General features: G+C 43.4%; 1 protein-coding gene across 1 annotated transcript in view; it reads right to left on the bottom strand.

The window, feature by feature from the left end:
* Positions 1–15,484, bottom strand: part of PPM1H (protein phosphatase, Mg2+/Mn2+ dependent 1H) — a 145,135-nt gene that overhangs the window by 12,946 nt on the left and 116,705 nt on the right. Inside the window, exons 7-8 of the mRNA XM_051619219.1 lie at positions 7,479–7,542; positions 5,655–5,762 (exon numbers count right to left, since the gene is read on the bottom strand). Of these exons, the coding sequence (XP_051475179.1) occupies positions 5,655–5,762; positions 7,479–7,542 (172 nt within the window). The remainder of the gene's footprint in view (positions 1–5,654; positions 5,763–7,478; positions 7,543–15,484) is intronic.

Here is a 15,484-nt window from a genome sequence, read left to right as displayed (position 1 = left end):
TCTGCAGTGTTGGTGGGGGAGAAGGCAGGAAACCAAGACCATGCATCACTTATTTGAATCCTCCTGAAATGAACAATCTTGTCTGACTGGGAAGTGGCACTGGGGTGGGTAAGAAACTTGTCAAAGCTATCTGCAGCCAGTCCACAAGTCAAATGCTTGGTGCAGCACAATGCTAGAGCAACACCAAGAACTTGTGAAAACAAACAAAAAAGCAATCCTTGATTTTATGGGTAATTTGGGAAGAAGGTAGTTACTTCATAAAAGCAAAAGCTTTGTGAATGAGCACCTCCAGAAAAGGGTGCCATTGAGAAGGAACTAGATGTCAGAAGAGGTGCAGAGAACGTCAGTGGGGTGAGCACAATCAGGGATGCTAGGCTGGTACCCAGGCTAAGGAAAAGAGAGTGACAAGGTTACAGGAAGCAAGCTTGGGTAAGATTCCTGTATACAAGGACCAGCTGGACATGCCACAAAATGTTCACTGAAATGTAGCCTTGTCTGCCTTCCAGTTACCACAGCAGCAACATGTTAGGGCAGCCATGTTCACATAATACTTATTTTTTTTTCTTAAACTCTTTTTTCTGTCTTTCTTCTGATTTCTAAAATACAGCTGTAGGAGCCCTCCATATGGTGCTGACAAAAATGAGTTAACTTAAAGCCGTCCAGCATATCATAGGTTCCTGTTACTGCTCACAGACCACCTTGCCCAGGCACAGAAACAAGCCAGCTCCTAACCCTTCACTTTTCTGCTAGCAGCTTTGTTCAGGTTCTTACTTAGGTCAGTGAGGGCCTCTTGCAGCAGTGACACATGCCTTCAGCTGGACATGGAGCAGCGTGACAGCAGAGCTCCTGGGGGCACACAGGTTGGGCAGCACCACCAAGGCACAGCTACGGGATGCTCAGACCAGCAGGGCTCACTTAACGTCCACTCCACCCACGCACATGTTGTGCAGCACCCCAGAGCACACTTGACACATGCTGTACAGAAAAGGTGAAGGACTCTGATGTGCCAGAGTTTTGGAAAGATGAGGAGTGATTCAGGGAGTTACCTAAGTGCCTGCAACGGCAAGCAACCCCACAGCACTGTAAATCTTACGTGACCAAAAGCAGCTCATTGACAACCATTTGGAAATTACTAGGGTTTATTTTTTCCTTTTCCCTGAAAATTTCACAGCCAATCTTCTCAATGACTGCCTCCTTCCCATAGATGTGTTTCAGGAAACCAAACAACAGTGAGGTTTAAGTGATGTTCTCTCTGTGACCTAAGTTTGCACAAAGCTGCACATACTGCAAGACAGTGTTGCACAGTCCTGCCAGCGCAGTTGGCCAGACACTGGCTGGCAGTGCAGAGGTTTCCTTAACTGGTGCTGCATCCCTTGACACATTTCCCAGCAATTCCATTCCAAATCTTCAATCTTTCCCTCGTGACTCATTGCTTCTTGCAGTCAGATGTCAATCCTGATGGTGCCCCACAGAACTCTTCCCCAAACACCTTGGGCAGCCTGTGCTCTGCCTTCTGACTCCTGTGCTTTTTCAGCAACTCCCCCAGCCTACCAGCCCCTTCTGTGCTGCCCTGGCAAACTTTCTCACTCTAACACCTCTTTGGAGCATCAGGGCAGCCCTCAAAGGAGCCCAGTTATGTCACCATACTTCTTCTTGATGTCTGTCTTGATGCAGAGCAGCTGACCTGTTAATTAGCTGAGCTTGACTTCAGTAACCAGAAACTGTAAAGAGCCAACTATAAGGAAGGAGCACGAGAACCTCAGTAGCACAGACATCCATGACAGCAAGCACTGGGTTACACTACGTTGTATCCTGACTAGTGCTGACAGATGTCTGCTGATAGGTAACAGCAGATACACACCACTTGAGCCCTCAGCCACACAACATCTTTCTGAACGTGCATGATGCAGTTTGTCGCATAACGCCTTTCTTCAATCCAGGTCTTTTTATCTCGTGTTGCTCACCTACACACAGTCAGGAGCGCTGAGAAAAATGCTCTGGGCAAGAAACAAACAAACAGGTGGGCTGGTTTGATAGTTACATTTTAAACAGGTATACCCACTGGACAAGACCTGCATTTGGCTGCTGAAAAGGACCACAGCAGCTCTCTGAAGGCTCTGCGGCTTGTTTGCCAGGGTTGTTTTTAAGAGGCAGCCAACGTGAGTCCCTGTGGCTAGAAAACCATTCACAACAGAGCGACACGTGAGCCTGCAGCCACCTGAGGGGCTCCCCAGCAGCCAGCCCCGGGGGGGCTCCAGCCAAACAACAGCCCGCATGCACTCGCCTGCACTACTGATCAACATGGCTACTTCAATAAATTAAGCCCTTTCTTAATTGTACCATCCCTTTTTATGCGCAGTGTTATCCAGTACGGCTTCACTGGCAAGCAACAAAGATCTTTCACTACTACCCTCCAAGTAATTTATATGTAAATAATAAAAAGCGGGTCCCAACACTGCTCCCTGCAGCACTCACCAATTAATCTCCTTTTAGCTTTTTACTGCCACCCTTTGTTTCCTGCCCTTTAGCCAATTTCCAGTAGACTGTGCCAACTTTCCACTTAGTCTGTAGCTTCATATCTTTTATATTAATAACCTGTGATGCAGAACAGTTTCTCAAGCATTTTCTGAGAAATCAAAGTGCTCATGCAAGACCATCTACTGCATTTATTATTATTTTTTTAATTCTCTGGTAGACATAGCCCTGAAGGACTTCAAATCACTAAAGTGTGATGTTTGCCACCCTGACTCCCTTTGATCATTCTGTACTTCTTTAAATATTTGCCTTACTTATTCCCTTTGACAATGTAATTCCTAAGGATTTCTTCAGAAGGCAGATGTGAATCTAAAACGGTCTCCTTTGACATATTTGTGGAGTTGTCAGAAAGATTTTACTAACATAACAGAATGATAAAAACTCTGCTTCATTACCTTCTTAAAGTTTACTGTGGTGGCTGGCTTCAGGTTCATTGTTGGCAAGGGACAAATGCTGCCATCAGAGCCACACCTCTCCCCACCAAATGGCAGAATTGCCTTTTGAAAAATTTCAACAAGATATTCTGCTTTTCAGTTATAACAAGGTGGCTATTGCTGCGCTTTCAAAAGCAGAATTTCCTGCTGAAAGCCTTCAAATGAACTGTTCTATTATGAAAAATAAATATTTAATTCCACGCCAGAGAGCCTCAGCCATGGCTTGCCTGCTTTGTGCTACTCCAGTTCATTAGAAAAGGCTTAATTCTCTAGAGCTCACCAACCTGCAGAAGTCCTCCAAATCTGGTCTTGTAACAGCTGAGCCACTGAATCCTGATTACATTTGTCAGTCTTGGCTACATGACTTCTCCTCCCATAGCCTGGCACTCTATCAAAGTATCATTTCACACCACCCTCAAATTACTTTTATATGCCTGTTTCTGGATGTAGTCTCAGGGCTGCTTACCTTCAGCTAAATTTTAGTGGATGTGGCATACTGGAGCTTTGTCACACTGGAAATATAATGTTCTGAAAACTCACCATGTTGCCCCCAACTTGGGAAAGGATGCTGTAATTACAGTACAGAAACAGAAGCCAGAGGACCTTGGATCCTCCTCCTGTCACGACTCACTGTGCTGTTTAATTTCCTGTGCCTCCCCTTTTCCAGGTCTGGAAACCAGACATTGTGCTTCCCTACCTCTACATAAACAATTCAAAATCCAATGCTGCACAAGGGCCAAATATAACTGCTGCTTGATGCCACTGCCTTTACTTCCGAGTGCCAAGCTTCCCAGATGGCAGCATAAAGATGTCGTTCCTTAATGCTGGTTTCTGTGCAAGGTGCACTGTCCACATATGGACAGAACAAGTCAGGGAAAAAACATGAGGAGATAAAGCACAGAGGCTCTCTCTGGGAAGAGAAGGAAGAGATGATTAAGAGAAAGAGGTGCAATGGAAAGCAAGTTGGAACATATGTTAGTTCCTAATAGAATTCAGGGCTTTTTTGCCAGTATGTCTAAATTGAGGTGGCTGGTGCTTAGTCTTTCCTCCTCCTGCCCTCACACATTTTTGCTGAATTTAGCTGTGAAGAGAATGTGGAAACAAAGCCAATTTTGCTTCCCTTTTGCGAAGCAGTTAAAAGATCCTGAAATGTGGATAGCATACGAACTGGATGTCATATTCCAGAATTTGAACACATACAGACCCACTCCACACAAATCAGAAAAGCCCATGAGAAGCTTTGGTTTATACACATAGACAAATACCGCAGCAGCAATTGGCAGAGATAATACTGCTGAGATACTCTGCTGCAGCCATTACATTCCCCAGAAACACTGGGTCTCAGCATGCCAGAAAGAAAAATAAATAGGTAGAATTGCATCGTTTTGCTGGCACTAAACAAATCCATCACAGTGATGAGGGCAGAGCTGCTGCCTGGCTGGCTGAGAACAGGAGCAGGTTCCAGGTCAGGGATACCACACACTCAAAGAGAGGAGAGGGAAGGTACTGGACCGACATGAAGAAAACATGAAGAAGGTGCTGTCTGTAGAGCTCCCATTTTTCTTCAGGGCCAAAATATCTCAGCACTTTAAAATTTTTTATTTTTAAAGAGTCAAAGATGTTCTAAGCAAGGTTAATTTCATTAGTTGGTTCCTTCCTAGCAGTATTATGTCATTTGTGTATTTTTGTTCTCATACTGCTATAGCAAGCAATAAATTCAACGTCAAATACTGGGTAGGGTTGGAACTCCAGCAACCCAGTTGATAGTGGATGGCTCTAAGCATTTGGGCCATGGAAGCAAAGGCTTCCCTTTTATTGCTTTCATCAGATGGTTTGTTCTTGCTTAATATTTTATAAAAAAAAATGTGTCATCTGTTCCTTGACATAGGAACAAGAATGCAGTTACAGAGGGGGGAAAAATAAAGTGAGGTTTTCACATTGTTAACAAATACATTCAAATCCCATTGGAAAGCTTCATATCCTTCACTGCAAGGTCTCTGGTGGTCAAATACTTGAATATTTGTGAGAGGCAAAAAAAAAGTATGGGGGCGTTTCAAACTACCCCTAACACAGGTACTGCATAATCCCCTTGTTACGCCATCATTTGGGAATCACATTGCCATTCCTGCCATTATTTGGTGTTCACACAAAACCATCATAAAAAATTAAGAACTGGAGCTGAAGAGGCAGACAGATGGAAGCAGAAAGCCCTCTTCCAATCACTCTTGACATTTCCCTGCTTAAGAGTTGATCTGGTATCCTCTGAGTAAAGCAGGATACTACACTACCCTGGAAGACATGAAGTGCTCCTTTCTACTCTACATCAGTTTCTGTGAAGGCAGCATGATCTAGACTTCAAGGGGAGCTGTAACACATGAAGATGGAGATAGGTGGGTGTCTGTCATACTGAATGATGAGGCCATGGGATAACCATAGACCAAGGAGTGAGAAGACATCAATGCCTTGCCAGGGATGTGGAGCAACTAGGGCCAGGGCACACAGCTGGGTAACTTACAACATTCCTACTATGTGGATGTTACTAACATGCTGCACCTTTGAGAAGGGCAGCATGATACCTGGATTGGACCACAGTCAGAACAGACAATTTTGGGAAGAAGAAACAAGCACACTAAGTATATTTGCTTCTTTCTTTTAAATCAGATAGTTGAACCTTGACTGCTTTACCTCAGGAGATGAGGACAGGAAGGGTTTGATGTATATATTAGAGTCGTGTACTTTCAGGTCATGGTCTCCCAGTCCTCGGGTCACTCCAATTGTTGCCATAACCCGAGCCTGGAAATAAAGAAAAGCAATGGGAGCAAATCTTGTTACATGCATTGTGCCAAAAGGGAAAAAGAGAACATTCTTACTCTGCAACTGCTACAGTTGGGGATGAATTCCCTTTTATCTCCCAGAAATGCTAGATTTAACACAGCTAATCAACTTCAAAGCTTTTAACAGTCATGTTGTCTCCATTTCCCTCATTATCCCATTATCATTATTCGTTCACATCCAAGTCTGCAGGCACCCATCTTAGACTGTGAGCCTCTGTAAGGGATGGGAAACCTAACCCACTCATCTGACTGTCCTATGCCAGTCTATGAGAGGAGTCCTTCAGCAAATAATACTGTTAGTAAACAGGTTGTATAAAAAAGATGAGGAGCCTAATTACTCACCTAAGAAACCTGTGGTCTCTTCCTACTAACATATTGCCATATATTCCCCTCTACCACGGACAAGTGCCAAAGACCACCTTAAACTGCTGAACACACAGGTGACAGTGGCACAGACCACAGTGCTCTCCTCTGTGGACAGCTAGTCAAGGGCAGGCCTGCTGTCACCTCAGGTCTACCACTTCCTTCCCCAGGCACCTTCCTCTGCAACATGAGCTGTCTCCCAGGAGGCTCTTCTTCATTAACACTTCTTCAAAGATCGACCAGGCAGACAGCCTGAGAGGGAACCTCGCTCTCTGCTGTCTGTGTATCACTTCCCCCAAAATCTAGTTTAGCCACAGGAGCTCCTGAACAAGAGACCTCACAGCATCAATAACAGCGAGCAACTGACTCTAAATTATTTTGCCTCAGTAACCCTTGGTTCCATAAGGCTATAAGAAAGTAAATTAAAAAGATGTGCATGAAACATTTTGCAAATAATTATAAACCCAGCCAAATTCAGAGATAAGCTGCAGGTCTGAACCTTCAAAACTTCGACTACTTTTGAAGAGTGTGTATTTTTGCACTGAGATAAGAACCTAATGCAGCAGGGGAGCACTATTTAGAAACACAGCCAGCATACCAATATTGGCAGGCTGACACCACTGCGTCCTTATATTGATCCTGTTGCTGTATCCAGCTAAGCTTGCTGGGATCAGCACTAATGATCTCACTGTTCTTAATCACATAGCTGGAACCAAAGTACAGCCAAACAGAATGGTTTGTTTCTCCTTTTCGAGAAAAAACTATCAGCATTCACACATCAGAAAAATTCAATAGTGAGTCCACGTACACTTGCTGAAGAAGATACAGTTAAGGGGTGTTACACTTCACAAATCCTGTCCTGATCCCTCCCCTTCCTAAATTAGGGATTTGCATCTCAGAGCACTCTAAAAAGTTATTAAATATCCTCCTATTTTTTTTTTTTAGCAAGCATGAGATACTTTGCTATCTTCACCCAGGCAAGTTATATTTTACAATGAGAACAGAAACACTCAAAGTCAATTATTTAAGATGGTCTCACTGTGGCCTATTTACATGAAAGAAAAACAAGAGCAAACTGAACAGCAAATTACTCTGTCTGCTATACAAATGCTTTTAGTAAGTTCAGCTCCCCTCGCCAACCCCCCAGACATGAGACTGATTTATGACAGAACCAAGATATTCTTTCAAGCTGTCAAAATGATAAAATAAAGAGATACTGAGTGGAAAACACTGGACTGCCACAGGCTAAATCAAGTGGTAAACAGCAGAGAATTCTGTCTTCCTTTGGTCCAAGGAAAGCAAATGTGCCCACCTTCTTGCCTTCTCCATATATAAGGGGAAACTTCAAGTCATCTTCCTCAATGGTTTTGTATGCCCTGTGGGGGGAGGACAAACAACATTTATAAAGCTTGCACTCAATTAGTGACCCAGTGCCCTGAAACAAGCAGCTGTGATTTAAAAACAAACAAACAAAAAAATAATTATTTTTCCTAGGGACTCTGCCTTTGAGACAAGTTGTAAATTTCTTTTTCTGTGAAAATATTTCCCCTTAAGAGTTATCCATTTCACCAAAAAGAAAAGTGAACATGGGGAAATATCTAACATGCGAAGTTGCTCCTATTGCTTGCAAGGAAAAAGAGGTAGACAGGAGTAACATCCTAATTAGGTAAGAGATTTTTGGTTATGACAACAGCTATACTATAATATAGTGTTGTAAAAAAACCCAACCAACCAACCAGTAAAAATTTCCCAAACCCACCAAGAACCTCACCAATTACTAGATTCACACTGTTAACATGAAATGGTGAGCAACAGCAGGACGTGTACACAGTCAAGTGTGAAACAGCTCTCCAACCCTCTTCTCACCTTTCAGGACCACTTAAACCAACCCAAGCGTCACATGTTGAAGAGTCTTAGAAGGATATTTAGTGCTCATTTGACCTTGATTGCAACAGTCAAGGTTGTCAGAGATTTCACATTTCACAGCAGCTTTCCCATGGCCAAGAGACAAGAGAAGTAAATGCTTATGCTCTGGTTCTGTTTGCCACATGCCTGTGTACTCTACCTTTTCCTCATCCAGCTGTTGACACTGATGAGGTGAGAAGGTGAACAATTTTGCCAATGAGAAATAAAATGTAAAAAAAAGAAAACAAAGTAGATGGCTGTCATTATAAAGCTGTGCAGTCCTGTGGTTTGTACCACTCATGCTTGAGCTGAGGTGCTGGGGAGCACCTTTAGCTAAAGTACATCAGCCCAGAGGGACGTGTTGCCCTTCATGCCACAAATTGTCCCTCCCCAGCCTCTTCCTTCATGTTGACTTTCCCTCCTGGCCCACCCCTGCCCAAAGCCCTGGGAGTGATACCAAAATAATTCTCTGAGCACAGGAGTCAGCGCTGCGCACCAAAGCGGAAGGGAGAAGCAGAAGGAGGGAAGGCTCCATGGTGGATCCCCAGCCAGCCGCCACCAGCCCCCGCTACCTGGCTCTCCAGCCAGACTGGCTGCTTGGGCTTTGGGGAGTCACGTTCAGTCAGGTTTAAACAATGTCAGGGCTGAGGCACAAACAAGCAGGAAATTAAAAATTAATGGTAGAATCCTATATTGAATCAAACTGCTCCCCTTGCTTCACCAAAATATGGCACAGAGCTGGTATCAATAAATGCTACACATGCTGCTTCACTTAGGCAAGCCTCAGACTTAAGAGTAGCAAAGACATTTAAGCTCCAGCTTTACATTTCCTACTAATCACAGGTAGGGCCCATATTGGGGTTTGCAGGTGAAGGGGGTGGGGGGAAACAGCCAAAATGCAAAGAAGAAACAGTAGTGGAGGACTCCACTCCTGTACTACAGAGCATTACTAGGTATGAAATCCCAAAACGTAACCATGTGAGGTTTCCAAAACACAGCGGGTGCTTCATGGGAGATCATGCAGTCAAGAGTATGTTGGGTACATAACCATGATATTTGGGTATATCTATGGAAGACAATATAGAGAAGGCATTTAAATGGCATTTTGTACTGGGGGAGGGCAAACAGGCTAGCTCTTAAAACAAACAGAAAGGCACAAATTACTACAAATAGCCAGCATGATAAAACTTTCCTAATGTTTAAAACCTGGAATAGCATTTTGTTGGGAAGGATAAGGCAGTCATGGACTTCGCTCTTGCTCCTTCTTGAATTTCCAACAGGGAATAGCTAATGTCTCTGCCTCACTCACCAACTTGTATGTCCTGGTTTGAATGTAGAGGAAGGATTCTACTGTCGCTGACTGCTTACAAACCTGTTCCAAAGCTTCCAGATGGACTTACAGCACTGGGAGCCCTGGCAAAACCTCCTTTACGAGTCTGAACTCTTTCCTAATCCTTGTATAGAGACAGTTGTGCTTGGACACCAAGAAAGGGGGTATCAACTGAGTTCACATTGGGCATCGGAGTCAAATGACTAATCAAACCACAAGCCAAATAAGACAACCATTACTACTGGATTTTCTGTTGTACATATTTGTTACAAAGAGCAAACAGGACTAAGTTGATGTGACTTAACTATTTGCAACACCCTTTTCAAGGGAAAACCCAACCTATATTATCTGCAAGGTAACTGCAAATACTTAAGACTGAAGCCCCCACTTCACACTGTTCTCTAAGTAGCCTCTAAGTAGCTAAGAGCTCTGGGCATGGGTGCGCCAGGAGAGAAAGACAACACCGAGGGAAAGGCTGGGGAGGGACAGTTTTGCAGTATGAAGGAAAGCATGTCCCTCTGGGTTGATGTATTTTAGTTGAAGAGGGACCACCAAGTTTTCATCCTTCTCTTCCCTCCTTCATTATATTCTCCTGGATAGCAACTCATGCTGACTGTGCTTTACAAAGTAAAGAAAAAAAAACAAACAGGTGGGGCACGTAGGGGTAGAGGTGGGGCGAGCAGTGAGAAAGGCATAATTTGGACTGCTGTCCTCCAAAAGAATGGTCCCCACTGCTGAGTCCAGCATCTTTTATGGAACCACCATAAGGACCATTGTCCCTAGGGCCTTCAATGGCTGCACAAGATGCTGGAAGAGGCTGTGCACTTGTTTCATCAGCAGATTAGGATGGGCAGCTGGCTAGCCTATGACCTCCTGAAGCTATGCGACTAAGTGAGGGAGGCCCAGAGGGCTACAGTGATTTGTTTCGTGGTTTCTCACAGCAAATAATCTCTCGGAGTCAGACCTTGAGTGTCAAGACTCATCTCAAACATGCTTATTTTGTTGCTGTTGCCTGAAAAATTATCAGCACTTGAAAAACATTGCTCAGAATTGCAACCGCAGCAGTGGAGCTGGCACAGACACACTGAAAAGCAATCTGAGACACTCCAGAAAAGTGCCTATGTCCTGCAATACTAGTAGAACAGAATTAATAATATATGAGCATGTGGTTTGCTGCAAGAGAAGGATGAAGGACAGCTTTTCAGCTAGCAGCTCAGCAACTGTGCTGGGGAGAAGGAAGGAAGCTATGAAGTTCATTTTGATTTATGTCCTGTGAAACTTCGTACATGTGTTTATTTCACACAGGCTACAACCTTCTGGACTATTTAACTTGATTTTATGTAACAAAGCTGCATTTATACCTTCCTGTGCTGTTTAGAGCATTCTGTTTATAAAGATGTAATATGGCACTACGTACATGAAACACAGACATATGGAGAAACCCGAGGGGTTTATTTGGCTTTTTTAGTGCCAACATGGCCTTATCCAGCCATCTACATAACTCAGCTTAGCTCACTGTTTCAACAAACATAGGGTTGCAACCCTCCACTCTGCCCATCTTCCTCCTCTATATCCCAGGAGGTCTTAATGGCCACCAGGGCATGACAAGACAGGTTATAAAGACAAGGCTATGCTATTGCTTGCTGCTGTGAATAAGCCCAAATCCTGTAAAGTATTTTTGCCACGTAAACCTCTATTTTTCCAAATGGAAAAACGGGGGCGGAGGAGGGAGTAGAAAAGGCAAGCTTGTGCCCAGCTAGATCTAGCTGCATTTTTTTTCAGTTAACTTTGTTTCTTCTTTTCATTTCAAAAGAATTATGAAATGCTACAGTTGTCCAAAAATACAGAACTAGGGCTTGACATATGTACCACCCACAAAGCTACATTTGGACTCAGGATCAACATTTTGGAAAATCGGGCCAAATCGCACCAGGAGCCAAAAGAGATGTCAGAACGAAAGAACTAGGGCTGACATGATGCTACTCATATGCTAACTGGAATCTGCTCTAAATACATGGCGAAAAAATCACCAGAGCTGCTAAATGCACAAGACAATCCACAGAAGTTTCTCACAGTGCTGAGGTAATTAGCAGGGCTTTGGGCACTCCTTAAATAAAAGATTATCAAAGTTACCTGCATATTGCTGGGTCAGACCTTGAAAAACTGGTCAGCTCCCAAACACAGATTTCAGAGCCAAAATCCTAGATAATTTCTTACATGTGTATGTATACTCTTGCCATATAATTTGTTCTTAAAATTGGCCTCTGAAAGCATCTATTCAGGTAAGAGTAGAAGTTGTTCATGACCCAAAAAATCAATCCCCATTTTATTTTCTTTTACAGCAAACTGTGTAAGGTTACTGGTCATGAAACGTATTGCATTGGCATCCCCCAGCACAACAGATGGTGGTGGAAACACCATCTACCCTGACCTGGAAGGCTCAGTTCTGTCAACAACAGGGGAATCCAGATTCTGTGCTTTTTCCATAGCACTTGGCTTTAGAAAGTTTGTCTGTATTTCATATCTTTGCTAGTGACACCTGATAGTAAACTGAGAATTAAACCTAAGGAAAAGCAAAAAGAATTGTCATCAAAAGGCTTTAGCTTGAAGCATAGAGTAAAACCCACCTATGGCAAACAAACAAAAGCATTGTGGCTTCAGAAATGTCCTAGTTCATACTGAGTACAAGGATGAAGGCTTTCCTTTGAGTCAGGTGGATTTAGTGTATTTCTAGCACTGCTTTGCTACCACTCCCTAAAAAAACCCAAATTCAGAACCCTTTCCAAGCACCCCCATACCCCCTCAAAAAAAATATAAACTCACAATGAAACTAGACCAGCTAACCAACCCACCTCCCTTCTCCCAAGCTCAATTTTCCCTGGTTATATCACTAGAAAACCAGATTTTAATCCTGGAGCAACATAAAACTTGATAGAAACTAGTTTGTTTGTTTGTTTTTGCCTCACAAGAAATCAGCGGATTGGAGCTATCCCTTCAGATAATAGAGCTTAAATCACCAACCCAAAAGGAACTGTTTACCTGTACTGTCCATTGAACTACAGGCATCAAAGTGTGTGCTTACTACCAAGAAGCAAAGATGTGTAGTGCAGGTTAGGCACAGAGCCACTGAAAATTATACAATTTGTGCCTTGATGAAGCCATAATTTTTTTAAAATGTCCTTGTGCATAATGTGCTTCTGCAGAGTCAGGATCTCTAAATCCAGACAGCACTGTCTGATACTCAGTACCCTCTAGGTAAGTTAGCTTTAATGTGCCACTGCCTCAGTATCTTTCCCCTATTACTCATCTGACATACAGTTTAATGAGGCAAAACTACGATAAAATAAGATAATAAAAGAACACAAACTGCAGTAATGATTGTTAAGAGAAAAGGATGATGGCAAACCCAAATCAACTAGAGACAACAAATGCATGTGCACATATGCACAAACCAGTTTTTAGGGAAAGATCTACTCTAACCCAAAATATTCTCATACAGTTTCTTTCAGGTAAAGAGGAAAACATACAAAGTTTAAAATGTGTTTTTCCCAGAAAATTCAGAAACCCATTCTTCTGAACCTGAAACTGTATCATGCTTCATTTTGTAAATCCCAGTTCTGTCTAACCATTTGCAAAAAAATTAAATAAATAAACTATCTCAGAATGACTTGCACACACATGATTTCTGGTTTGGTCAAATCAGACTGCTAGGCAAGCTCTGGACCTCCATAGAGCCTTCACTGTCCTATACAGTTCTAAGACTGAGTCTGGACATTGGAGAGGATGTATCCCCCAGCACCACATACTCCTGCAGAACTAACTTCTAAGCAAAAGTAACTCTATCCATCTTGGTCAGCCCATTTTAAAGATTCAAGCACTGGTTTCTTCTCTCAGGCATCTACTGGCATGTGGCTGATTTTTCAGTCCATTCCCTTCTACTGGAGCACTAAAAGAGACTGGTGAAGAACAAGAGAGGGTGGCCGAGGACCTAAAAAAAAAGGACAATTCATGAAAAAACAAGAACTGAAGGTATTTATAAGCACCCTCCCTTGCTGCTTTTGTGCTCATGAGGCTTTCAAGGACAGAGCAACTGTACTGTGAGTGCTTTCACTCACTGCTTGTGACTGGTTGAGCTTCCACTACCCACGAGTTACAGAAACTGTGCAGATACTGCAGTTGCACATGAAGTGGATCCATATTCTGCAACAGCCTCACCAGGCCAAGTCTTTTTTTTCCCCAGCAAACTTACTGTCTTGAGTGCTTCTTAAAATTTACTTCATCTCTTCTACTTTTAAAAGGCAAACAGGAAGGTTTGTCAGCAATTTTCTCTGGAGATAGAGGGGTAAGGGAAGTGGGCTGTTAACACCCTATGGGCTTAATGCACTGTGATGGACAGAAAAACCGTTTGTGAATTCACATTTTGCTGTACTATTTATTAAAAGGATGTGGTGAGGCAGATGGAAGAAGCACTGCATGTTAATCTCGCAGTGCCTGTTCCACACGTGCTGGATGGGATCCTCTGGAAGTAAAGGAGATTGCTGTTAAGGAGAAATCATGAAGCAAACTCTTCTGAAAGATCACAGTAGCATAGGACGGGGCAGGCAGTGAGACACAGCAAGCAGAGATCTCATCATCCCACAGCAGTGCTGGAAACTCCTCCAAGGAGCAAGAAGCTTCCCCTCAGCCAGGAGCAGAGCCTTAAGTCAATCCTGGGTGGCAATGGAAAGAAGGATGATTTCCCAAGGACACAGCTGAGGTTATGTCAATTTTGTGCAGCTGGGGAAGCCAGAGAAAGAAGGAGCAGGGGAAGAGATTTCACCTAATGAGAAGGAAGAGATGCTTTTGCTTGGATTTTCAGATGGAAAACTACCTCACTTCAGTTTAGTTTCTTTCTGATAAAACAGACTGGGAGCTTTTTGTTTGCCCTTGCATATGTGGCACCTGATCTCATGCCAAGGCAAAAACACAAGCAGAGATGCACAGCCATGCAGGGACAGATCCTGGATGCACTGCTTCCAGATGGAGATGCTCCTGCAGGACACAACTCAGACCAACCTCATTCTTGTCAGCCCCTGAGAGGCCATTTACAAAGTGCTTTACCTCAGACTTAGGTTTTCTCTTTTGTGGCAGCACTATTACTTTTTTATTTCTGCTTTCTCCTGCCCTGAAGACACTGGCTCAGCTCCTGTGGCATGTGTGCACTTGGGGAAAACAGAGCCATTTGTCACTGTCAGGAGATGTGCTGTACACAGCAGGTCAGCTCTCACCTCCCACTGCTCCTGCAGTGAGGGCTGCAAATCCTGAAAAGATGCATAACATGCACATTGCAAACAGCCATTCATCATGGCAGAGCTGTGCCCCTGACACCCAGGCACAACCCAGCAAGCTGCTCTGGGCTGTGCGCAGCAAGAGGCAAGTCCTGTCCCACTCCTGGGTACCCCGAAGTGAGAGACGAGAGCAAAGATTAAAAAAAGCAAGGCAGGTGGCTGCGGATCACTGTTTCTGCTGCAAAAATGACATCCTATCTTGCCCTTCTCCAGAAAGGCCCAGTGCTGCAAAGGTGGCCCGTAATCATTAAATTATGAAAATATAAGTTGCTGGGAGGAAATTAATACCAGGCATGACTGGGAAAAAGGCTGCTTTCTTGTGAAGTAATTATGAAATTAAAATTTGATCTCTCCCTGGCGATTGTACAAAGGATACGGCTGAGGTCTCTAACACAACAACACAGCCAGGATTTCAACAGAAGCAGCACAGAAGGTTTCACTAGACAAAAAAGCTCAATTAAAAAAAAAGGGGGGAGGAAGGGATGACTTTTTGTAAATTACATGAATTTGGCTAAAAGGCGCAATCAAGCAGGTTACGGCACAAGGTTTGCAGACTTCCAATTACTTTTTACAAGTTGGAATCAAGCTGTTAGGAAACGTAGCTTATCTGAATAAGACTAATAATGCTAAGCTAATTAGACCCACAGGCATTAGCCAGCAGATAAATTCAGGGCGAAAAGAGGGACACTGTCACTTTAAATACTGCCTTGGGATCGGTGGAAAAGCTAATGAGGAGTGTCAGTTGGGGCTGTTTTA

The sequence above is a fragment of the Apus apus genome, chromosome 1 (assembly GCF_020740795.1).
Source record: "Apus apus isolate bApuApu2 chromosome 1, bApuApu2.pri.cur, whole genome shotgun sequence".
NCBI lineage: Eukaryota > Metazoa > Chordata > Aves > Apodiformes > Apodidae > Apus > Apus apus.
Note: the sequence above shows the minus strand (reverse complement) of the source record. Positions and strands in the feature narration are given on the sequence as shown.